The sequence below is a fragment of the Mustelus asterias genome, chromosome 6 (genome assembly GCF_964213995.1).
Source record: "Mustelus asterias chromosome 6, sMusAst1.hap1.1, whole genome shotgun sequence".
Taxonomy (NCBI): domain Eukaryota; kingdom Metazoa; phylum Chordata; class Chondrichthyes; order Carcharhiniformes; family Triakidae; genus Mustelus; species Mustelus asterias.
In genome coordinates this window covers 146,629,585-146,656,674 of record NC_135806.1, presented here as the reverse complement: position 1 = coordinate 146,656,674, position 27,090 = coordinate 146,629,585, and the positions used below count along the sequence as shown (strand labels likewise).

Here is a 27,090-nt window from a genome sequence, read left to right as displayed (position 1 = left end):
AGCCGTTCACTGCGTTGCAGCCACAGCCGTTCACTGCGTTGCAGCCACAGCCGTTCACTGCGTTGCAGCGACAGTGACACCCGTTTATCCTTTTCCCCCCATGTAATTAATTCTGCCGGTACCCTGCAACATGTGGCTATTCAGTGGCTGTATGTATGTGGTTGTAAAGGGATGTGTTTACTTGTGGGTCTGTCTGAGCTGTCTGGCCTGATCTCCTGAACGGTACTGATCATCACTCTTTGTTTTGCAGGTCTACGACCTTGGTCTTGATGGCCAAGGGATGGCCAGAGTGGCTTCCTTATCGCAGAATTCGATAGTATCTGCAGCAGGTAACATAGCCAGGTGAGTGCGTCACCTGCCGATGTCAACTCTGGGCTTGTGCATGATGAGCAGTGTTATGATGCCTGATTGTTCACAATCATAGACAACTTTTCTCATGGGTGTGAACAAGTATTGTGTGTACAAAGTGAAACCTGAGTACTACTGAAAAAGCATTCGAGGAAGAGAGTGTTTACTGGTTAGCAACTGGTCGCTGATTGATAGAGATGCTCAAATAAGAAGTCTCACAACACCAAAGAACGAAGAAAATTACAGCACAGGAACAGGCCCTTCGGCCCTCCAAGCCTGCACTGACCATGCTGCCCGACTGAACTAAAACCCCCTCCCCTTCCAGGGACCATATCCCTCCATTCCCATCCAATTCATGTATTTGTCAAGACGCCCCTTAAAAGTCACTATTGTGTCTGCTTCCACTACCTCCCCTGGCAGCGAGTTCCAGGCACCCACCACCCTCTGGGTAAAAAACTTGCCTTGTACATCTTTAAACCTTGCCCTCACACCTTAAACCTATGCCCCCTAGTAACTGACTCTTCCACCCTGGGAAAAAGCTTCTGACTATCCACTCTGTCCATGCCCCTCATAATCTTGCAGACTTCTACCAGGTCGCCCTTCAACCTCCGTTGTTCCAATGAGAAGTTTCTCCAACCTCTCCTCATAGCCAGTGCCCTCCATACCAGGCAATATCTTGGTAAATCTTTTCTGTGCCCGCTCCAAAGCCTCCACGTCGTTTTGGTAGTGTGGCGACCAGAATTGAACACACTACATTCCAAGTGCGGCCTAACTAAGATTCTATAAAGCTGCAACATGACTTGCTAATTTTTAAACTCAGCGTCCTGGCCAATGAAGGCAAGCATGCCGTATGTCTCCTTGACTACCTTCTCCACCTGCATTGCCAATTTCAGTGACCTGTGTACATGTACACCCAGATCCCTCTGCCTATCAAAACTCTTAAGGGTTCTGCCATTTACTGTATATTTCCAATCTGTATTTGAACTTCCAAAGTGCATTACCTCACATTTATCTACATTAATCTCCATTTGCCATCTCTCCGCCCAAGTCCCCAACCTATCTATATCCTGCTGTATCCTCTGATGGTCCTCATCGCTTTGCGCAAATCCACCAACCTTTGTGTCGTCTGCAAACTTACTTATCAAACCAGTTACAATTTCCTCCAAATCATTTATATATACATATATTACAAACAGCAATGGTCCTAGCACTGATCCCTGAGGAACGCCACTTGTCACAGCCCTCCATTCAGAAACGCATCCTTCCATTGCTACCCTCTGTCTTCTATGATCGAGCCAGTTTTGTATCCACCTTGCCAGCTCACCTGATCCCATGTGACTTCACCTTCTGCACCAGTCTGCCGTGAGGGACCTTGTCAAAGGCCTTTCTGAAGTCCATGTAGACAACATCCACTGCCCTACCCTCATCAATCATCTTCGTCACTCCCTCAAAAACCTTGATCAAGTTAGTGAGGTAACCCTCCCCTTCACAAGACCATGTTGCCTCTCGCTAATACGTCCACTTAGTGTGGAGATTGGTGGAGTAGTGGATGAGGTGGAGGGCTGTTGTAGGCTGCAAAGAGACATAGATAGGATGCAAAGCTGGGCTGAAAAATGGCAAATGGAGTTTAATCCTGATAAATGTGAGGTGATTCATTTTGGTAGGACTAATTTAAATGTGGATTACAGGGTCAAAGGTAGGGTTCTGAAGACTGTGGAGGAACAGAGAGATCTTGGGGTCCATATCCACAGATCTCTAAAGGTTGCCACTCAAGTGGATAGAGCTGTGAAGAAGGCCTATAGTGTGTTAGCTTTTATTAACAGGGGGTTGGAGTTTAAGAGCCGTGGGGTTATGCTGCAACTGTACAGGACCTTGGTGAGACCACATTTGGAATATTGTGTGCAGTTCTGGTCACCTCACTATAAGAAGGATGTGGAAGCGCTGGAAAGAGTGCAGAGGAGATTTACCAGGATGCTGCCTGGTTTGGAGGGTAGGTCTTATGAGGAAAGGTTGAGGGAGCTCGGGCTGTTCTCTCTGGAGCGGAGGAGGCTGAGGGGAGACTTAATAGAGGTTTATAAAATGATGAAGGGGATAGATAGAGTGAACGTTCAAAGACTATTTCCTCGGGTGGATGGAGCTATTACAAGGGGGCATAACTAATAGGGTTCGTGGTGGGAGATATAGGAAGGATATCAGAGGTAGGTTCTTAACGCAGAGAGTGGTTGGGGTGTGGAATGGACTGCCTGCAGTGATAGTGGAGTCAGACACTTTAGGAACATTTAAGCGGTTATTGGATAGGCACATGGAGCACACCAGTATGATAGGGAGTGGGATAGCTTGATCTTGATTTCAGATAAAGCTCGGCACAACATCGTGGGCTGAAGGGCCTGTTCTGTGCTGTACTGTTCTATGTCTATGTTCTATTATTTCCAAGTGGGAGTAAATCCTGTCTCGAAGAATCCTCCCCAATAATTTCTCTACCACTGACGTCAGGCTCACTGGCCTGTAATTACCTGGATTATTCTTGCTATCCTTCTTAAACAAAGGAACCACATTGGCTATTCTCCATTGGCTTTTGGAGCGCTGCTCCTTCATCAGATGAGTCATCGCTCCGAAAGCTCATGATTCCAAATAAACATGTTGGACTTTAACCTTGTAAGCCTTCTTACTGTGCCCAACCCAGTCCAACGCTGGCATCTCCACATGGTAGGAATGTTGCCATGGAGAGTTCCCCAGTTGGTAACTTGACAGTTAACTGACAACCATTGTCTGCATTTAAACCTGTCACTGGCTCGGCCAAAATTCATTGGCATTCATAATTACTCTTGAGAAGTTGGTGATAAGCTGCCTCTTGAACCACTGCAGTGCTGTTGGGTAGGTAAATGCACAGTGCTGATGGTGAACTTCCAGTTAATGGTGTTCCTATGTTCCTCTGCTGTTATTATCACTCCAGCTGGTAACTGTCATGGGTTTGGAAAATGCTGCCTGAGGAGCCTTGGAGATTTGTTGCAGTACATCTTGTAAATGGTGCACACGTCTGCCACTGATTGTCGGTGGTGGAGGGAGTGAATGTTTATGCAAGAGGTAGCAATCAAGTGGCCTGTTTGGTCCTCGATGATGTCAAACTTATTGAGTGTTGTTGGAGCTGCACTCATTGAGGCAAATGTAGTGTATTCCATCACATTCTGACTTGTGCCTTGTAGATGATGCACAGGTATTGGGGAGTCAGGAGGTGAATTACTGACTGCAGGATTCCCAGCCTCTGAGTAAAGCAGGGAGTACTGAAGGAGTGTTCCGCTCTCAACGGGGCACTACTGTGGAAGTGCTGCACTGTTGGTGGGACAGTACTGAGGAAGCACTATATGTCGGAAATGTCTTATTTTGGATGTCCTGTCAGTCCTCTCGTGGCTGTAAAAGATTGATTCCATTCCAAAGAGTAATAGAGATGTGGAGGAAGAAATTGCAACGCAGATTATGGATGGGTGTGGAGGTCACAGGGTAGTTGTCATGGGTGACTTTAACTTTCCAAATATTGATTGGAACCTTTATAGGTCGAATAGTTCGGATGGGGCAGTTTTTGTACAGTGTGTGCAGGAGGGTTTCCTGACACAATATGTGGATAGGCCAACAAGAGGTGGGGCCACATTGGACTTGGTACTGGGAAATGAACCGGGCCAAGTGTTAGATTTGCTTGTGGGAGAGCACTTTGGAGACAGTGACCACAATTCGGTGTCTTTCATTATTGCAATGGAGAGGGATAGGGCCAGACGACGGGGCAAGGTTTATAATTGGGGGAGGGGTAATTATGATGCGACTAGGCAAGAATTAGGGAGCATAAGATGAGAACAGAAACTGTCAGGGAAAGGCACAAATGAAAAGTGGAGCTTGTTCAAGGAACAAATACTGCGCGTCCTTGATAGGTATGTCCCTGTCAGGCAGGGAGGAAATGGCCGAGTGAGGGAACCATGGTTCACAAAAGAGGTTGAATGTCTTGTCAAGAGGAAAAAGGAAGCGTATGTAAGGATGAGAAAACAAGATTCAGTTGGGTCGCTTGAGGGTTACAAGGTAGCAAGGAATGAGCTAAAAAAAGGGCTTAGGAGAGCTAGGAAGGGGCATGAGAAGTCCTTGGTGAGTCAGATCAAGGAAAACCCCAAGGCTCTTTACTCTTATGTGAGGAATAAAAGAATGACCAGGGTGAGGTTAAGGGCCGGTCAAGGATAGTAGTGGGAACTTGTGCATGGAGTCAGAAGAGATAGGAGAGGCGATGAATGACTACTTTTCATCACCAAGGAGAGGGGCCATGTTTTTGAGGATGAGAGTGTGATACAGGCTGATAGGCTGGAGGAGGTAGATGTTCTGAGGGAAGATGTATTAGCAATTTTGAAAAACCTGAGGGTCGATAAGTCCCCTGGGCCAGATGGGAAATATCCTAGGATTCTTTGGGAGGCAAGGGAGGAGATTGCAGAGCCTTTGGCTTTTATCTTTGAGTCCTCACTGTCCACGGGGATGATGCCAGAGGACTGGAGAGTGGCGAATATTGTTCCTCTGTTTAAGAAAGGGAATAGAAATGACCCTGGTAATTATAGGCCGGTTAGTTTTACTTCTATGGTTGGTAAGTTGATGGAAAAGGTCCTTAGGGATGGGATTTACGACCATTTAGAAAGATGCGGATTAATCCGGGATAGTCAGCACGGATTCGTGAAGGGCAAGTCGTGCCTCACAAATTTGATAGAATTTTTTGAGGAGGTAACTAAGTGTGTTGATGAAGGTAGGGCAGTTGATGTCATATACATGGATTTTAGTAAGGCGTTTGATAAGGTCCCCCATGGTCGGCTTATGATGAAAGTAAGGAGGTGTGGGATAGAGGGAAAATTGGCCGATTGGATAGGTAACTGGCTATCTGATCGAAATCATGATGTGGAGATGCCGGTGTTGGACTGGGGTGAACACAGTAAGAAGTCTCACAACACCAGGTTAAAGTCCAACAGGTTTATTTGGTAGCAAATACCATAAGCTTTCGGAGCACTGCTCCTCCGAAAGCTTATGGTATTTGCTACCAAATAAACCTGTTGGACTTTAACCTGGTGTTGTGAGACTTCTTACTATCTGATCGAAGACAGAGGGTGGTGGTGGATGGAAAATTTTCGGACTGGAGGCAGGTTGCTAGCGGAGTGCCACAGGGATCAGTGCTTGGTCCTCTGCTCTTTGTGATTTTTATTAATGACTTAGAGGAGGGGGCTGAAGGGTGGATCAGTAAATTTGCTGATGACACCAAGATTGGTGGAGTAGTGGATGAGGTGGAGGGCTGTTGTAGGCTGCAAAGAGACATAGATAGGATGCAAAGCTGGGCTGAAAAATGGCAAATGGAGTTTGACCCTGATAAATGTGAGGTGATTCATTTTGGTAGGACTAATTCAAATGTGGATTACAGGGTCAAAGGTAGGGTTCTGAAGACTGTGGAGGAACAGAGAGATCTTGGGGTCCATATCCACAGATCTTTAAAGGTTGCCACTCAAGTGGATAGAGCTGTGAAGAAGGCCTATAGTGTGTTAGCTTTTATTAACAGGGGGTTGGAGTTTAAGAGCCGTGGGGTTATGCTGCAACTGTACAGGACCTTGGTGAGACCACATTTGGAATATTGTGTGCAGTTCTGGTCACCTCACTATAAGGAGGATGTGGAAGCGCTGGAAAGAGTGCAGAGGAGATTTACCAGGATGCTGCCTGGTTTGGAGGGTAGGTCTTATGAGGAAAGGTTGAGGGAGCTCGGGCTGTTCTCTCTGGAGCGGAGGAGGCTGAGGGGAGACTTAATAGAGGTTTATAAAATGATGAAGGGGATAGATAGAGTGAACGTTCAAAGACTATTTCCTCGGGTGGATGGAGCTATTACAAGGGGGCATAATTATAGGGTTCGTGGTGGGAGATACAGGAAGGATATCAGAGGTAGGTTCTTTACGCAGAGAGTGGTTGGGGTGTGGAATGGACTGCCTGCAGTGATAGTGGAGTCAGACACTTTAGGAACATTTAATTGGTTATTGGAAAGGCACATGGAGCACACCAGGATGATAGGGAGTGGGATAGCTTGATCTTGGTTTCAGATAAAGCTCAGCACAACATCGTGGGCCGAAGGGCCTGTTCTGTGCTGAAAAGAATAAGAAAAAAAATTTTTTAAAAAGGAAATAGGAATTGCCCTGGTAATTATAGGCCGGTTAGTCTTACTGCAGTGGTCGATAAGTTAATGGAAAAGGTCCTGAGGGATAGGATTTATGACCATTTGGAAAAATGCAGCTTAATCCGGAATAGTCAACACGGATTCTTGAAGGGTAAGTCTTGCCTCACAAATTTGATTGAATTCTTTGAGGAGGTAACTAAGTGTGTAGATGAAGGTCGAGCAGTTGATGTCATATACAAGGATTTTAGTAAGGCGTTTGATAAGGTTCCCCATGGTCGGCCCGTGAAGAAAGTAAGGAGGTGTGGGATAGAGGGAAATTTGGCCAATTGGATAAGTAACTGGCGATGTCATAGAAGTGGAGTTGTCGGCGTTGGACTGGGGTAAACAGTAAGAGTTTTAACAACACAGGTTTATTTGGTAGCAAATGCCATTAGCTTTCGGAGCGCTGCTCCTTCGCCAGATGGAGTGGAACTCTGCTCTCAAACAGGGCACAGAGACACAAAATCAAGTTACAGAATACTGATTAGAATGCGAATCTCTACAGCCAACCAGGTCTTAAAGATACAGACAATGTGAGTGGAGGGAGCATTAAGCACAGGTTAAAGAGATGTGTATTGTCTCCAGACAGGACAGCCAGTGAGATTCTGCAAGTCCAGGAGGCAAGCTGTGGGGGTTACTGATAGTGTGACATAAACCCAACATCCCGGTTTAGGCTGTCCTCGTGTGTGGAACTTGGCTATCAGTTTCTGCTCAGCGACTGCGCTGTCGTGTGTCGTAAAGGCCGCCTTGGAGAACGCTTACCCGAAGATCAGAGGCTGAATGCCTGTGACCGCTGAAGTGCTCCCCCACAGGAAGAGAACAGTCTTGCCTGGTGATTGTCGAGCGGTGTTCATTCATCCGTTGTCGTAGTGTCTGCATGGTTTCCCCAATGTACCTTTGTCTACCTGATACGCTGCAGGAAATGATGTCCCGAAGCATGGTACATTGGGGAAACCATGCAGACACTACGACAATGGATGAATGAACACCGCTCGACAATCACCAGGCAAGACTGTTCTCTTCCTGTGGGTGAGCACTTCAGGGGTCACGGGCATTCAGCCTCTGATCTTTGGGTAAGCGTTCTCCAAGGCGGCCTTCACGACACACGACAGCGCAGAGTTGCTGAGCAGAAACTGATAGCCAAGTTCCGCACACATGAGGACGGCCTAATCCGGGATGTTGGCTTTATGTCACACTATCAGTAACCCCCACAGCTTGCCTCCTGGACTTGCAGAATCTCACTGGCTGTCCTGTCTGGAGACAATACACATCTCTTTAACCTGTGCTTAATGCTCCCTCAACTCACATTGTCTGTATCTTTAAGACCTGGTTGGCTGTAGAGATTCGCATTCTAATCAGTATTCTGTAACTTGATTTTGTGTCTCTGTGCCCTGTTTGAGAGCAAATTTCCACTCCATCTGGCGAAGGAGCAGCGCTCCGAAAGCTAAGGGCATTTGCTACCAAATAAACCTGTTGGACTTTAACCTGGTGTTGTTAAAACTCTTACTGTTTCTCATAGAAGACAGAGGGTGGTGGTGGATGGAAAATTTTCAGACTGGAGACCAGTTACCAGTGGTGTACCACAGGGATCTGTGCTGGGTCCTCTGCTATTTGTGATTTTTATCAATGACTTGGAGGAGGGGACTGAAGGGTGGGTCAGTAAATTTGCTGATGACACCAAGATTGGTGGAGTAGTGGATGAGGTGGAGGGCTGTTGTAGGCTGCAAAGAGACATTGATAGGATGCAGAGCTGGGCTGAAAAATGGCAGATGGAGTTTAACCCTGATAAGTGCGAGGTGATCCATTTTGGTAGGACAAATTGAATGCGGATTACAGGGTCAACGGCAGGGTTCTGAGGAATGTGGAGGAACAGTGAGATCTTGGGGTTCATATCCACAGATCTCTGAAGGGTGCCACGCAAGTGGATAGAGCCGTGAAGAAGGCCTATAGTGTGTTAGCGTTTAATAACAGGGGGTTGTAGTTTAAGAGCCGTGGGGTTATGCTGCAACTGTACAGGACCTTGATGAGACCACATTTGGAATATTGTGTGCAGTTCTGGTCACCTCACTATAAGAAGGATGTGGAAGCATTGGAGAGAGTGCAGAGGAGATTTACCAGGATGCTGCCTGGTTTGGAGGATAGGTCTTACGAGGAAAGGTTGAGGGAGCTAGGGCTTTTCTCTTTAGAGCAGAGGAGGATGAGAGGTGACTTAATAGAGGTTTATAAGATGATGAGGGGGATAGATAGAATGGACGTTCAGAGACTATTTCCTCGGGTGGATGTAGCTGTTACTAGGGGGCATAACTATAAGGTTCATGGTGGGAGATATAGGAGGGATGTCCGAGGTAGGTTCTTTACTCAGAGAGTGGTTGGGGTGTGGAATGCACTGCCTGCTGTGATAGTGGAGTCGGACACTTTAGGATCTTTCAAACGGTTATTGGATAGGCACATGGAGCACACCAGGATGATAGGGAGTGGGATAGCTTGATCTTGGTTTCGGACAAAGCTCGGCACAACATCAAGGGCCTGTACTGTGCTGTACTGTTCTAAGACGAAGACATTTTTCTCTGGTTCCTGAGCCAATCGTCTTCCTTCAGTGAACACCTGAAAACAGATGATCTGATCATATTTCACGTCACTGTTTGTGAAATTTTGCTTTGCACAATGTGGTTGCCACAGTTCCTACCTTACAGTGGTGATTACATTTCAGAATTGCTTCGTTGGCAGTAAAGTATAAAGGGATGGATATGTTTACTTTTACTGATAAGTTATTCCACAAGATAAAAGCATTCATTAGCTTTCATCGGAAATAAGTACACAAAAACTGCGAATGCAAACAATAATTTATAAATCAACGTGTATTACTCTTTCTAATGATATTTGTAATGCTAACCATTAGTACCGGTCTTGACATATATACAATGCTAATTATTATGACTCAGTCCTACTTTATGATGCACTTCCAAGTAGTCTGCGATCTCATCTTCAATAATGGACTCTAAAATCTTGCCAATGACCGAAGTCAGGCTAACCGGCCTATAATTTCCCATTTGCTGCCTCTGTCCCTTCTTAAATAGCGGTGTTACATTAGCTACTTTCCCGTCAAAGAACAATGAAAATTCCGGCACAGGAACAGGCCCTTCGGCCCTCCAAGCCTGCACCGACCATGCTGCCCGACTTAACTAAAACCTCCTACCCTTCTGGGGACCATATCCCTCTATTCCCATCCTATTCATGTACTTGTCAAGACACCCCTTAAAAGTCACTATCGTATCCGCTTCCAGTACCTCCCCCGGCAACGGGTTCCAGGCACCCACTACTCCCTGTGTAAAAAATCTGCCTCGTATATCTCCTTTAAACCTTGCCCCTCACACCTTAAAGTTGTGTCGCCCAGTAACTGACTCCTCCACCCTGGGAAAAAGTCCTCTGGTACCCTCCCTGCCTCCAGTAATTCCTGAAAGATCACCACCAATGCCTCCACAATTTCCTCAGCTATCGCTTTTAGAACCATGGGGTGTAGTCCATCTGGTCCAGGTGATTTATCCACCTTCAGACCTTTCAGTTGCCCCAGAACCTTCTCCTTAGTGATGGCCACTGCACTCACCTGTGCCCCCTGACTCTCCTGGAGCTCTGGCATCCCACTGGTGTCTTCCACCATGGGATGCCAGAGATTACCATTAACAGTGAGACGGAGTGCCATGGGCTACAAAAGATATAGCCGGAATGGTCAAATGGGCAGATAAGTGGTAGATGCAATATAACCCTGAAAAGTGAGAGGTGATACACTTTGGAAGGAGTAAATTGACAAGGAAGTACTCAATGAATGGGAGGACATTAGGAACAAAGGGACCTTGGTGTGTTTGTCCACAGATCTCTGAAAGCGGAAGGCCATGTTAGTAGGGTGGTGAAAAAGGCATATGGGATACTTGTTTTTATCAATCGAGGCATAGAATACAAAAGCAGGGAAGTCATGTTGGAGTTGTATAGAACTTTGGTGAGGCCACAGCTGGAGTACTGTGCAGTTCTGGTCGCCACATTAGAGGAAGGACGTGAACGCACTGGAAGGGGTGCAGAGGAGATTGACCAGGATGCTGCCTGGGATGGAACATTAAATTATGAGGAGAGGTTGTATAGGCTTGGGTTGCTTTCGTTGGAGCAGAGAAGACTGAGGGACGACCTGAACGAGGTGTACAAGATTATGAGGGGCATGGACAAAGTGGATAAGGAGCAGCTGTTCTCCTTAGTTGAAGGGTCAGTAACAAGGGGACATAGGTTCAAGGTGAGGGGTGGGAGGTTTAGAGGGGATGTGAGGAAAAACTTTTTAACCCAAAAGGTGGTGATGGTCTGGAATGCACTGCCTGGGAGGGTGGTGGAGGTGGGTTGCCTCACATCCTTTAAAAAGTACCTGGATGAGCACTTGGCACATCGTAACATTCAGGGCTATGGGCCAAGTGCCGGCAGATGGGATTGGGTGGGCCGAAGGGCCTCTTCTGTTCTGTGTATGATTCTATGGTGCTACAGAGTTGGCTGCCACTGCTTTCCCGTACACAGTCATCTCTCTCAACAGTATTTTAAACAGTAGATCGATTAGAAGGGAGGGGCGGCCACATGAACTTCTGCACTACCTGCCTTTCTCTACTCGAGCTTTTATCCATTTGTGGGTCAGGGGCGTCGCTGGCTGGCCAGCATTTATTGCCCATCCCTAGTTGCCTCAAGACAGTTCACAGTCAACCACATTGCTGTGGCTCTGGGGTCACATGTAGGCCAGAGCAGGTACGGATGGCAGATTTCCTTCCCTGAAGGACATTTGTGAATCAGGTGGGTTTTTCCAACAATTGACAATGGTTTCATGGTCATCAGTAGACTCTTAACTCCAGATATTTTTTGTCGAATTCAAATTCCACCACCTGCCGTAGCGGGATTCAAACCCTGCTACCCAGAATATGAGCTGAGTTTCTGGATTAATTGACTAACGATAATATCACTCGGCCATCGCCTCCCCATACCCTTTCTGCCTACATAGAAATATGGAAGTAGGAATAGACAATTCGACCCTTTGAGCCTTCTCCACCATTCATTATAATCATGACTGATCATCAAATTCAATATCCTGATCCAACTCCCCCCCCCCCCCCCGCAAACCCCTCAACATATCGCTTGATCCCTTTAGCCCCAAGAGTGATATCTTAATTCCTTCTTGAAATTGCAGAACGTTTTGGAGGCAACTACTTCCTCTAGTCATGAATTCCATGCATTCTCTACTCTGAGTCAAGAAATTTCTCCTCGCCTCAGTCCTAAAAGGTTTACCCCTTATCCTCAAACTATAACCCCTAGTTTTGGACTCCCCACACCCCCCTCCCCCTCCATCATCAGAGTATTCCCCATCTAATCATGGTAGATTTTTATAAGTTTCTGTGAGATCTCCTTTCCACTCTCCAAAACTCCAATGAATATAATCCCAACTGACTTAGTCTCTCCTCATGACAGTTCTGACACCCTCAGAATCTGTCTAGTAAACCTTTGCTGCGCTCCCTCTATAGCCTCCCTCTAACATCCTTCCTCAGATAAGGACACCAAACTGCACACAATACTCCAGCTTTGGCCTTAACAACTTCCTGCACAGCTGCAGTAAAATATCCCGATTCCGATACTCAAATCCCCTCACTATGAAGGCCAAAATACCATTTGCTTCTTTACTGCCTGCTGTACCTGCACGCTTACTTTCAGCGACTGATGCATGAGAACACCAGTCTCGCTGAGTATCCATCTCCTTCAATTTACACCCATTCAAGTGTTAATCTGCCTTCCTATTATTGCTACCAGGGTGGATAACTTCACATTTATCCACTTAATACTGCATCTGCCATGCATAATACCCACTCACTCACCCTGTCCAAATCATGCTAAAGCAGCTCTGCATCCTACTCACAGCTCACCCTCCCACTCAACCTTGTGCCATCTGCAAATTTGGAGATAATATATTTAGTTCCCTGTTCCAAATCATTAATATATAATGTGAACAGCTGCAGTCCTGGCACAGATCCCTGTGGAACCCCACTAGTCATTGACTGCCAATCATTTATTTCAATTTTTGCTTCCTATCTGCTTAACAGCTTTCTGTACATCTCATCAAGACATTATCTGCAATCCCATGCGCTATAACTTTACATGCGAATCTGCTGGACAATGCCGATCGCCTTTTGAAAGTCTAAATAAACCACATGCACTGATTCTTCCTGGTCAACTCTACCAGTTACATCCTCAAGTAATTCCAGTAGATTTGTCAAGCACGAGTTCCCTTTCGTAAATCCATGCTGACTTTGGAAAATGAACACCAATGGATCTACTATTTCCAGGACCACTTAAGTACTCTGGGATGAAGATTATCAGGTCCTGGAGATTTATCCACTTTCAATCCCATTACTTTCCACAAAAACATTTCTCTACTGACATTAGTTTCCTTCTGCTCCTCACTAAAACCTATGTTTCTCAGAACTTCCAATACACTATTCATGTCTTCCTTTGTGAATTTAATTCCTCAACCATTTCTTTATTCCCCTTTATGAATTCCCCCGTTGCTGACTGTAAGGGGCCTACATTTGTTTTTGTCAATTCTGTTCACACACCTGTAGAAAGTTTTGCAGGCAGTTTTTATGTTCCCTGCTAATTTACTTTCATACTCCATTTTTCCCTTAATTAATCCCTTGGTACTCCTTTACTGAATTTTAAACTGCTCCCAATCCTCAGGCCTATTGCTTTTTCTTGCTAATTTGTATGCTTCTTCCTTGAATCTGATACCATCTCTAATTTCCCTTGTACGCCATGGTTTGACCACAATTCCCTTACCAGTCTTGCACCAAATAGGAAAATCAACTTCTGGAGTTCACCTATTCGTTCATTGAATGCCTGCCATTGCCTTTCCACTGTCTTTGCTTTCAGTAATGTTTCCCAGTCGGTCATAATAGGACCGACTGGGTCCATAGGACTCTGAAATCGGCCCTGCAGGTGGAGGAGGTGGTTAAGAAGGCGTATGGTGTGCTGGCCTTTATCAATCGAGGGATTGAGTTTAGGAGTCCGGGGATAATGATGCAGCTATATAAGACCCTCGTCAGACCCCACTTGGAGTACTGTGCTCAGTTCTGGTCGCCTCACTATCGGAAGGATGTGGAAAAGATTGAAAGGGTGCAGAGAAGATTTACAAGGATGTTGCCTGGATTGAGTGGCATGCCTTATGAGGATAGGCTGAGGGAGCTGGGTCTTTTCTCCTTGGAGAGACGAAGGATGAGAGGCGACCTAATAGAGGTGTATAAGATGTTGAGAGGCATAGATCGGGTGGACTCTCAGAGGCTTTTTCCCAGGGTGGAAATGTCTGCTACGAGAGGACACAGGTTTAAGGTGCTGGGGGGTAGGTACAGGGGAAATGTTAGGGGTAAGTTTTTCACACAGAGGGTGGTGGGCGAGTGGAATCGGCTGCCGTCAGTGATGGTGGAGGCGAACTCAATAGGGTCTTTTAAGAGACTCCTGGATGAGTACATGGAGCGTAATAGGATGGAGAGTTATAGGTAGGTCTCGAAGGTAGGGATGTGTTCGACACAACTTGTGGGCCAAAGGGCCTGTTTGTGCTGTAGTTTTTCTATGTTTCTATAATATGTTCAATCTTCACCTGTGGTGTGATCATTTCACTAAACATGCTATCCACGACTTGTTCGGCATGCAGATGCTTCACCGTGAATCCACCCTCAGCTCTCGTCCTGAATGCAGTTCGCAAGTAGCTTCAGTTAGACACATCCTGCACACGCAGTCACCAGGGGCAACTGAAGCTTTCATGACTTCTCACACAGCACAGAAGGACTATAGTCCTCCTGTGATATAGTCCTCCTGTGCTCTCCAACCATGAGTACGCTTAAGCCCCTTATTTATCCCATTTTTTAACACAAGATTAGGCTTCCATAAGAATGCTATCAACTTTCCTCTCTTACACTAATTTTACTTACTTTGCCCGACTTTGCTCACTTTTATAACTTTACGAACATGATCCTGACTTGACCTATTTGTGTTATTTTTCAGTTAATCTTTTCCAAATAAGAAAAACACTCATCATCTCCCCTTCCTCACCGAACCCTCCACTCAACGAACCCTCCCCCATACTCACCAAACCCCTCCCGCACTCACTAAACCCCCCCCTGCACTCACCAAACACCCCCTGCACTCACCAAACCCCCCCCCCCCACACTCACCAAACCCCCCCTTGCGCTCACCAAACCCCCCCTGCACTCACCAAACCCCCCCTTGCGCTCAGCAAACCCCCCCTGCACTCACCAAACCCCCCCGCACTCACCAAACCCCCCCCACACTCACCAAACCCCCCCTTGCGCTCACCAAACCCCCCCTTGCGCTCACCAAACCCCCCCTTGCGCTCACCAAACCCCCCCCTGCACTCACCAAACCCCCCCCACACTCACCAAACCCCCCCCGCACTCACCAAACCCCCCCCACACTCACCAAACCCCCCCCGCACTCACCAAACCCCCCCCCGCACTCACCAAACCCCCCCCGCACTCCCCAAACCCCCCCTGCACTCACCAAACCCCCCCCACACTCACCAAACCCCCCCTGCACTCACCAAACCCCCCCCACACTCACCAAACCCCCCCCCCCCCCGCGCTCACCAAACCCCCCCCCCCCCCGCGCGCTCACCAAACCCCTCCCTGCGCTCACCAAACCCCTCCACTGTCTGTGCTTGTTACAATCTGTTGTTGCGATTTACATAGATGATTTGGAGTTGGTGACCAAGTGTAGTGTGTCAAAATTTGCAGATGACACTAAGATGAGTGGCAGAGCAAAGTGTGCAGAGGACGCTGAAAGTCTGCAAAGGGATATAGATAGTCTAAGTGAGTGGATGAAGGTCTGGCAGATGGAGTACAATGTTGTTAAATATGAGGTCATCCATTTTGGTCAGAATAACAGCAAAATGGACTATTATTTAAATGGTAAAAAATTGCAGCATGCTGCTATGCAGAGGAACCTGGGTGTCCTTGTGCAGGAATCTCAAGGAGTTGGTTTGCAGGTGCAGCAGGTAATTAAGAAGGCAAATGGAATTTTGTCCTTCATTGCTAGAGGGATGGAGTTTGAAAACAGCGAGGTTATGTTGCAGCTGTATAAGGTGCTGGTGAGGCCACACCTGGAGTACTGTGTACAGTTTTGGTCTCCTTACTTGAGAAAGGATATACTGGCACTGGAGGGGATGCAGAGGAGATTTACTAGATTGATTCCGGAGTTGAGAGGGTTGGCTTATGAGGAGAGACTGAGTAGACTGGGGCTATACTCATTGAGATTCAGAAGAATGAGGGGAGATCTTATAGAAACATATAAGATTATGAAGGGAATAGATAAGATAGAAGCAGGGAAGTTGTTTCCACTGGCGGGTGAAACTAGAACTAGGGGGCATAGCCTCAAAATAAGGAGAAGCAGATTTAGGACTGAGTTAAGGAATTTCTTCACTCAAAAGGTTGTGAATCTGTGGAATTCCCTGCCCAGTGAAGCAGTTGAGGCGACCTCATTGAATGTTTTTAAGGCAAGGACAGACAAATTTTTGAACAGTAAAGGAATTGAGGGTTATAATGAGCGGGCGGGTAAGTGGAGCTGAGTCCACGAAAAGATCAGCCATGATCTTATTGAATGGCGGGGCAGGCTCGAGGGGCCAGATGGCCTACTCCTGCTCCTAGTTATTACGTTCTTATGTACTGCAGAATATTGTCCGTACAAACTATAGACCACAAAACGAAGACCTGACCAGCTATAAGCGGTAACAATAGTAAATACTTAAACCCGACTGTACTCACCCAATCAGCTGCTTCCACTTGTCCCACATCACTTTTGAATCCTACCATCAGCTTCGGAGGCCTGAATTCCAAGCTAGCACTCAGATTTCTCACTCGAGGGTTTTCCCAGACTCTTAGTCTGGTCTACACATGACTCCACACCCACACCAATTTGCTTGACTCTTCTCTGTTCCAGAGAAAACAACCCAAGCCTATCCAACCTCTCGTTACGACTTCAATGTTCCACCGTAGGCAACATCCTGATAAATCTCCTCTGCACCCTCTCCAGTGCGATTGTGTCCTTCCTATAATGTGGCGACCAGAACTGCACACTACTCCAGCTATGGCCTCACCAAAGTCCTATACAACTCCATCATGACCTCTCTGCTTTTGTAATCTATGCCCCAATTGATAAAGGTGAGTGTGCCATATGCCTTTTACACCACCCTATTAACCTGCCTTTCCGCCTTCAGAGATCTATAGACAAACACACCAAGTCCCAGTGTCAGATCTTTCATAGTATACTTCCTTGTCAAATTACCCCTTCCAAAGTGCATCACCTCACACTTTTCATTGTTAAATTCCATTTGCCACTTATCTGCCCTGTTGACCATCTCGTCTATATCTTGCTGTAACCCAAGATACTCAATCTCACTATTAACCACCCGGCCAATCTTTGTGTCATCGGCAAACTTACTGATCCTACCCCCCCACATAGTCATCTATGTCATTTACATAAATGACAAACAATAGGAGGCCCAGCACGGATCCCTGTGGTATGCCACTGGTCACTGGCCTCCAGTCACTAAAGCAGCCGTCTGTCATCACCCTGTGTCTCCTACCGCTAAGCCAATTATGAATCCCACGTGCATTTGTCTTCTTAGTAAGTCTCCCAAATGGGACTTTGTCAAAGGCTTTGCTGAAATCCATGTAAACTACATCAACAGCACGGCCCTCATCCATACACTTGGTTACATGCTCAAAAAATTCAATCAAATTTGTTAGGCATGACCTCCCTCTGACAAAACCATGCTGTCTCTCCCTGATCAAACCTTGCCTCTCCAAATGGAGATAGATTCTCCTTCAGAATTAGGGCGGCACGGTAGCGCAGTGGTTAGCACTGCTGCTTCACAGCTCCAGGGTCCTGGGTTCGATTCCCGGCTCGGGTCACTGTCTGTGTGGAGTTTGCGCGTTCTCCTCGTGTCTGCGTGGGTTTCCTCCGGGTGCTCCGGTTTCATAAGAACATAAGAAATAGGAGCAGGAGTAGGCCATCTGGCCCTTCGAGCCTGCCTCCCACAGTCCAAAGATGTGCGGGTGAGGTTGATTGGCCAGGTTAAAAATTGCCCCTTAGAATCCTAAAATGCGTAGGTTAGAGGGATTAGCGGGTAAATATGTGGGGGTAGGGCCTGGGTGGGATTGTGGTCGGTGCAGACTCGATGGGCCGAATGGCCTCCTTCTGCAGTGTAGGGTTTCTATGATTTCTATGAGAACCTTCTCCAGTAGTTTGCCAACCACAGACATGACACTCACTGGCATGTAGTTGTCTGGCTTGTCTCCACAACCTTTCTTAAATAGTGGGACCACATTAGCTGTTCTCCAGTCCTCTGGCACCTCCCCGGTGGCCAGGGAGGAATTAAAAATTTGGGTCAGAGCCCCTGCAATTTCCTCCCTCGCCTCCCACAGCAGCCTGGGGCACGATTCATCCGGACCTGGAGATTTGTCCACTTTAATCCCGCCAATGTCTCCAACAATGAAAACAGACCCTGTGTTCATGATACTGTGTTACCATAGAACCATAGAAAATTACAGCTCAGAAACAGGCCTTTTGGCCCTTCTTGTCTGTGCCGAACCATTTTATGCCTAGTCCCACTGACCTGCACTTGGACCATATCCCTCCACACCCCTCTCATCCATGAACCCGTCCAAGTTTTTCTTAAATGTTAAAAGTGACCCCGCATTTACCACTTTATCCGGCAGCTCATTCCACACTCCCACCACTCTCTGCGTGAAGAAGCCCCCCCTAATATTCCCTTTAAACTTTTCTCCTTTCACCCTTAACCCATGCCCTCTGGTTTTTTTCTCCCCTTGCCTCAGCGGAAAAAGCCTGCTTGCATTCACTCTATCTATACCCATCAAAATCTTATACACCTCTATCAAATCTCCCCTCAATCTTCTACGCTTCAGGGAATAAAGTCCCAACCGATTCAATCTCTCTCTGTAACTCAGCTTCTCAAGTCCCGGCAACATCCTTGTGAACCTTCTCTGCACTCTTTCAATCTTATTTACATCCTTCCTGTAACTAGATGACCAAAACTGTACACAATACTCCAAATTCGGCCTCACCAATGCCTTATATAACCTTACCATAACACTCCAACTTTTATACTCGATACTCCGATTTATAAAGGCCCATGTACCAAACATAGAACATAGAACATAGAACATTACAGCGCAGAACAGGCCCTTCGGCCCACGATGTTGCACCGACCAGTTAAAAAAAAACTGTGACCCTCCAACCTAAACCAATTTCTTTTCGTCCATGAACCTATCTACGGATCTCTTAAACGCCCCCAAACTAGGCGCATTTACAACTGATGCTGGCAGGGCATTCCAATCCCTCACCACCCTCTGGGTAAAGAACCTACCCCTGACATCGGTTCTATAACTACCCCCCCTCAATTTAAAGCCATGCCCCCTCGTGCTGGATTTCTCCATCAGAGGAAAAAGGCTATCACTATCCACCCTATCTAAACCTCTAATCATCTTATATGTTTCAATAAGATCCCCTCTTAGCCGCCGCCTTTCCAGCGAAAACAATCCCAAATCCCTCAGCCTCTCCTCATAGGATCTCCCCTCCATACCAGGCAACATCCTGGTAAACCTCCTCTGCACCCTCTCCAAAGCCTCCACATCCTTCCTGTAATGTGGGGACCAGAACTGCACACAGTACTCCAAGTGCGGCCGCACCAGAGTTGTGTACAGTTGCAACATAACGCTACGACTCCTAAATTCAATCCCCCTACCAATAAACGCCAAGACACCATATGCCTTCTTAACAACCTTATCTACTTGATTCCCAACTTTCAGGGATCTATGCACACATACACCTAGATTCCTCTGCTCCTCCACACTATTCAAAGTCCTCCCGTTAGCCCTATACTCAACACATCTGTTATTCCTACCAAAGTGAATTACCTCACACTTCTCCGCATTAAACTCCATCCGCCACCTCTCGGCCCAACTTTGCAACCTGTCTAAGTCTTCCTGCAAACTACGACACCCTTCCTCACTGTCTACCACACCACCGACTTTGGTGTCATCAGCAAATTTGCTAATCCACCCAACTATACCCTCATCCAGATCATTAATAAATATTACAAACAGCAGTGGCCCCAAAACAGATCCCTGAGGTACACCACTTGTAACCGCACTCCATGATGAATATTTACTATCAACCACCACCCTCTGTTTCCTATCCGCTAGCCAATTCCTGATCCAATTTCCTAGATCACCCCCAATCCCATACATCTGCATTTTCTGCAGAAGCCTACCATGGTGAACCTTATCAAACGCCTTACTAAAATCCATATATACCACGTCCACTGCCTTGCCCCCATCCACCTCCTTGGTCACTTTCTCAAAAAACTCAATAAGGTTAGTAAGGCACGACCTACCTGCCACAAAACCATGCTGACTATCACCTATCAATTCATTACTCTCCAAATAACTATAAATCCTATCCCTTATAATTTTTTCCAACATCTTGCCGACAACAGAAGTGAGACTCACCGGTCTATAATTCCCGGGGAAGTCTCTGTTCCCCTTCTTAAACAATGGGACAACATTCGCTAACCTCCAATCTTCTGGTACTATACCAGAGGCCAACGACGACCTGAAGATCAGAGCCAGAGGCTCTGCAATCACTTCTCTTGCCTCCCAGAGAATCCTTGGATAAATCCCATCCGGACCAGGGGATTTATCTATTTTCAGACCCTCCAGAATATCCTGCACATCCTCCTTATCAACTGTAATACTGTCTATTCTACTCCCCTGCAACCCAGTGTCCTCCTCAGCTATATTCATGTCCCCTTGCGTGAACACCGAAGAGAAATATTGGTTCAATGCTTCACCAATCTCCTCCGGTTCCACACATAACTTCCCTCTGCCATCTATAACTGGCCCTAAACTTGCCCTAACCAACCTTCTGTTCTTGACATACCTATAGAACGCCTTAGGATTCTCTTTAACCCTATCCGCCAAAGTCTTCTCATGTCCCCTTTTAGCCCTTCTAAGCTCGCTCTTCAACTCCCTCTTAGCCAATCTAAAGCTTTCTAGTGCACTACCCGAGTGCTCACGTCTCATCCGAACATAAGCCTCCTTTTTCTTTTTAACCAACAAAGAAACTTTTTTGGTGCACCACGGTTCCCTAGCCCTACCAATTCCTCCTTGCCTGACAGGGACATACCTATCACAGACTCGCAGTAGCTGCTCCTTGAAAAAACTCCACATGTCGGACGTTCCCAGTCCCTGTAATCTCCTAGTCCAACCTATGTGCCTATGTAAAGGCACTCTTTACGACCCTATCCACCTGTGACGTCACTTTTAGGGAATTCTGTACCTGTATTCCCAGATCCCTCTGTTCAACTGCACTCTTCAGAGTCCTACCATTTACCCTGTACGTTCTACTTTGATTTGTCCTTCCAAAGTGCAATATCTCACACTTGTCTGCGTTAAATTCCATTTGCCATTTTTCAGCCCATTTTTCTAGTTGGTCCAAATCCCTCTGCAAGCTTTGAAAACCTTCCTCACTGTCCACTACACCTCCAATCTTTGTATCATCAGCAAACTTGCTGATCCAATTGACCACATTATCCTCCAGACCATTGATATAGATGACAAACAACAATGGACCCAACACCGATCCCTGTGGCACACCACTAGTCACAGGCCTCCACTCAGAGAAGCAATCCTCCACAACCACTCTCTGGCTTCTTCCATTGAGGCAGTGTCTTATCCAATTTACTACCTCCCCATGTATACCTAGCTGATTGTGTTGTGCTGATGTTTTTTCTTATTGATCCTTTGTCCGTTTCAGGACCATAGATCGTGCTGTCTTCAAACCGATTGTCCACATTGCAGTGATAGAGAGCTCGGAGTCTGTGGATTGCCATCTGTTGGCTGTGACACATGCAGGTGAGCAGGTGCAGGGTTAGTGCATTCAGGGAACTCTGTCTCTGCTAAGTTGATGGATGTAATGCAGCAGAGTTTGTGTGATGCAAACATGGCGGTACAATTGAGAGAGTCTGATGTGGCAAGTGCCAATAATGAGAATGATTGTGACACTGTATGATGATGAGATAAGCTTGAATTAAGCAGTGATCAGTGGGAACCATAATGCTGCCAAAGTCATTGTGACAAAGGAGGTGGTACAGAACTGCATGGGCTAAAAATTGACATGATGTGGAGATGCAGGCATTGGACTGGGGTGGGCACAGTAAGAAGTCTCGCAACACCAGATTAAGGTCCAACAGATTTATTTGACAGCACGAGCTTTCGGAGTGTCGCTCCTCCTTCAGGTGAGTGGGAGTTGTGTTGACAAACAGGGCATACACATTCACAAACTCAGTTTACAAGAATGGTTGGAATGCGAGTCTTTACAGGTAATCAAGTCTTGTGAGTGGAGAGAGGGCCAAACACACCACTCGACAATCACCAGGCCGGAGTGTTCCCTTCCAGTCGGGGAACACTTCATCAGTCACGGGCATTCAGCCTCTGATCTTCAGATAAGCGTTCTCCAAGGCGGCCTTCACAACACATAACAACGCAGAATCACTGAGCAGAAACTGATAGCCAAGTTCCGCGCACATGAGGACGGCCTCAACCGGGATGTTGTGTTCATGTCACACAACCTGTCACCCCCACGACTTGCCTGGGCTTGCAAAATCTCACTAACTGTCCCGGCTGGGGACAATGCACATCTCTTTAACTTGTGCTTAACCCTCTCTCCACTCACATTAGAACATAGAACACGACAGCGCAGTACAGGCCCTTTGGCCCTCGACGTTGCGCCGACCAGTGAAACCAATCTAAAGTCCATCTAACCTACACGATTCCAATATCATCCATATGTTTATCCAATGACCATTTAAATGCCCTTAATGTTGACGAGGCCACTACTGCTGCAGGCTGGGCATTCCACGCCCTTACTACCCACTGAGTGAAGAACCTACCTCTGACATCTGTCCTATATCTCTCACCCCTCAATTTAAAGCTATGTCCCCTCGTGCTAGCTCTCACCATCCGAGGAAAAAGGCTCTCACTATCCACCCTATCTAATCCTCTGATCATCTTGTATGCCTCTATTAAGTCACCTCTTAACCTTCTTCTCTCTAACGAAAACAACCTCCAATCTCTCAGCCTTTCCTCATAAGACCTTTCCACCATACCAGGCAACATCCTAGTAAATCTCTGCACCCTTTCCAATGTATCCACATCCTTCCTATAATGCGGTGACCAGAACTGTACACAATACTCCAAGTGCGGCCGCACCAGAGTTTTGTACAGCTGCAACATGACCTCCTGGCTCCGAAACTCAATCCCTCTTGGATATGTCAGGAGATACTGGATAGGTGCAGGAAAAATAGGGTTGTTGTAGTGGGAGACTTCAATTTCCCTGGTATAGACTGAAAATCGCTGAGAGCAGGGACTCTGAATGGGGAGGAATTTGTAAAATGCGTACAGGAGGGTTCTTTGGAACAATATGTAGATAGCCCGACTAGAGAGGGGGCTATACTGGACCTCGTACTGGGGAATGAGCCCGGTCAGGTCTTCAAAGTTTTGGTAGGGGAACATGTGGCAAATAGTGACCACAATTCTGTTAGCTTTAGGATAGTGATGGAAAAGGATGAGTGGTGTCCCAAGGGTAAGGTGTTGGATTGGGGGAAGGCTAACTTTAGTGGGATTACATAAGAACATAAGAAATAGGAACAGGAGTAGGCCATCTAGCCCCTCGAGCCTGCCCCGCCATTCAATAAGATCATGGCTGATCTGACGTGGATCAGTACCACTTACCCGCCTGATCCCCATAACCCTTAATTCCCTTACCGATCAGGAATCCATCCATCCGCGCTTTAAACATATTCAGCGAGGTAGCCTCCACCACCTCAGTGGGCAGAGAATTCCAGAGATTCACCACCCTGTGGGAGAAGAAGTTCCTCCTCAACTCTGTCTTAAACCGACCCCCCTTTTATTTTGAGGCTGTGTCCTCTAGTTTTAACTTCCTTACTAAGTGGAAAGAATCTCTCCGCCTCCACCCTATCCAGCCCCCACATTATCTTATAAGTCTCCATAAGATCCCCCCTCATCCTTCTAAACTCCAACGAGTACAAACCCAATCTCCTCAGCCTCTCCTCATAATCCAAACCCCTCATCTCCGGTATCAACCTGGTGAACCTTCTCTGCACTCCCTCCAATGCCAATATATCCTTCCTCATATAAGGGGACCAATACTGCACACAGTATTCCAATTGCGGCCTCACCAATGCCCTGTACAGGTGCATCAAGACATCCCTGCTTTTATATTCTATCCCCCTCGCGATATAGGCCAACATCCCATTTGCCTTCTTGATCACCTGTTGTACCTGCAGACTGGGCTTTTGCGTCTCATGCACAAGGACCCCCAGGTCCCTTTGCACGGTAGCATGTTTTAATTTGTTTCCATTGAGATAGTAATCCCATTTGTTATTATTTCCTCCAAAGTGTATAACCTCGCATTTATCAACGTTATACTCCATTTGCCATATCCTCGCCCACTCACTCAGCCTGTCCAAATCTCTCTGCAGATCTTCTCCGTCCTCCACACGATTCACTTTTCCACTTATCTTTGTGTCGTCTGCAAACTTCGTTACCCTACACTCCGTCCCCTCCTCCAGATCATCTATATAAATGGTAAACAGTTGCGGCCCGAGTACCGATCCCTGCGGCACGCCACTAGTTACCTTCCTCCAACCGGAAAAACACCCATTTATTCCGACTCTTTGCTTCCTGTCAGATAGCCAGTCCCCAATCCACTTTAACACACTACCCCCAACTCCGTGTGCCCTAATCTTCTTCAGCAGCCTTTTATGGGGCACCTTATCAAACGCCTTTTGGAAATCCAAAAACACCGCATCAACCGCCCTAGTCACATCTTCATAAAAATCCAACATGTTCGTCAAGCACGACTTTCCCCTCATGAATCCATGCTGCGTCTGATTGATCGAACCATTTCTATCCAGATGCCCTGCTATCTCCTCTTTAATAATGGATTCCAGCATTTTCCCTCCTACAGACGTTAAGCTGACCGGCCTATAGTTACCCGCCTTTTGTCTCCTTCCTTTTTTAAACAGCGGCGTAACATTAGCCGTTTTCCAATCAACCGGCACTACCCCAGAATGCAACGAGTTTTGATAAATAATCACTAACGCATCCACTATTACCTCTGACATTTCTTTCAATACCCTGGGATGCATTCCATCCGGACCTGGGGACTTGTCCACCTTCAGTCCCATTAGTCTACCCAGCACTGCCTCTCTGGTAACATTAATTGTATTAAGTATTTCTTAGGCAGAAATTGGCAGCTGTTGATTGGGAGAGGCTGTTTGAGGGTAAATCCACATCTGGCATGTGAGAGTCTTTTAAGGAACAGTTGTTAGGGCTGCAGGACAGGCATGTGCCTGTAAAAAAGAAGGATAGGAAGGGTAGGATTCGAGAACCGTGGATAACCAGGGAAATTGAGGGACTGGTCAAAAAGAAAAGAGAGGCGTACGTTAGGTCCAGGCAGCTAAAAACGGAGGGAGCTCTGGAGTAGTACAAGGAAAGTAGGAAAGAACTCAAACGGGGAATTAGAAGAGCAAAAAGGGGTCACGAAATGTCTTTGGCAGACAGGATTAAGGAGAATCCCAAGGCATTTTATTCATACGTTAGGAACAAAAGGGTTGTCAGGGAAAAAATCGGACCTCTCAGGGACAAAAGTGGGGAATTATGCTTGGAGCCCAAAGAAGTAGGTGAGATCCGAAATGAATACTTTGCGTCGGTATTCACAAAGGAGAGGGATGTGTTGACTGGGAGTGTCTCGGAGGGGAGTGTTGAACCGTTGGAGAAAATCTCCATTACAAGGGAGGAAGTGTTAGGTTTGTTAGAGAATATAGAGACTGACAAATCCCCAGGGCCTGATGGAATCTATCCAAGGCTGCTCAGGGAGACGAGAGATGAAATCGCTGGGCCTCTGACGCAAATCTTTGTCTCGTCACTGGACACAGGTGAGGTTCCAGAGGATTGGAGGATAACTAATGTGGTCCCGTTATTTAAGAAGGGTAGGAAGGATAACCCGGGTAATTATAGGCCGGTGAGCTTGACGTCCGTGGTGGGGAAGTTGTTGGAGAAGATTCTTAGAGATAGGATGTATGCGCATTTAGAAAGGAATAAACTCATTAACGATAGTCAGCATGGTTTTGTGAGAGGGAGGTCATGCCTCACTAACCTGGTGGAGCTTTTTGAAGAAGTGACCAGAATGGTTGACGAGGGAAGGGCCGTGGATGTCGTCTATATGGACTTTAGTAAAGCGTTTGACAAAGTCCCTCATGGTAGGCTGGTGAAAAAGGTTGGATCTCATGGGATAAAGGGGGAGGTGGCTAGATGGGTGGAGAACTGGCTTGGTCACAGAAGACAGAGGGTGGTAGTGGAAGGGTCTTTTGCCGGCTGGAGGCCTGTGACTAGTGGGGTTCCGCAGGGCTCTGTATTGGGACCTCTGCTGTTTGTGATTTATATAAATGATCTGGAAGAAGGTGTAACTGGGATGATCAGTAAGTTTGCGGACGACACAAAATTGGCAGGACTTGCAGATAGTGAGGAGCATTGTCAGAAGCTACAGAAGGATATAGATAGGCTGGAAATTTGGGCAAAGAAATGGCAGATGGAGTTCAATCCTGATAAATGCGAAGTGATGCATTTTGGTAGAAATAATGTAGGGAGGAGCTATACGATAAATGGCAGAACCATAAAGGGTGTAGATACGCAGAGGGACCTGGGTGTGCAAGTTCACAGATGCTTGAAGGTGACGTCACAGGTGGAGAAGGTGGTGAAGAAGGCATATGGCATGCTTGCCTTTATAGGACGGGGCATAGAGTATAAAAGTTGGGGTCTGATGTTGCAGATGTATAGAACGTTGGTTCGGCCGCATCTGGAATACTGCGTCCAGTTCAGGTCGCCACACTACCAGAAGGACGTGGAGGCTTTGGAGAGAGTACAGAGGAGGTTTACCAGGATGTTACCTGGTATGGAGGGGCTGAGTTATGAGGAGAGATTGGGTAAACTGGGGTTGTTCTCCCTGGAAAGACGGAGGATGAGGAGAGACATAATAGAGGTGTATAAAATTATGAAAGGCATAGATAGGGTGAACGGTGGGAAGCTTTTCCCCAGGTCGGTGGTGATGTTCACGAGGGGTCATAGGTTCAAGGTGAAGGCGGGAGGAGGTTTAACACGGATATCAGACGGACATATTTTACACAGGTGGGCGCCTGGAAGGTGGTGGAGGCGGACACACTGGGAACGTTTAAGACTTATCTCGAGAGCCATATGAACGGAGTGGGAATGGAGGGATACAAAAGAATGGTGTCGTTTGGACCAGGGAGCAGCGCGGGCTTGGAGGGCCGAAGGGCCTGTTCCTGTGCTGTA

At 46.8% G+C, this 27,090-nt stretch overlaps 1 protein-coding gene across 1 annotated transcript in view; it reads left to right on the top strand.

Annotated features, from left to right (window-relative positions):
• The window catches only part of nup155 (nucleoporin 155), a 425,601-nt gene that overhangs the window by 127,035 nt on the left and 271,476 nt on the right, over positions 1 to 27,090 (top strand). Inside the window, exons 10-11 of the mRNA XM_078215282.1 lie at positions 251 to 342; positions 21,473 to 21,570. Of these exons, the coding sequence (XP_078071408.1) occupies positions 251 to 342; positions 21,473 to 21,570 (190 nt within the window). The remainder of the gene's footprint in view (positions 1 to 250; positions 343 to 21,472; positions 21,571 to 27,090) is intronic.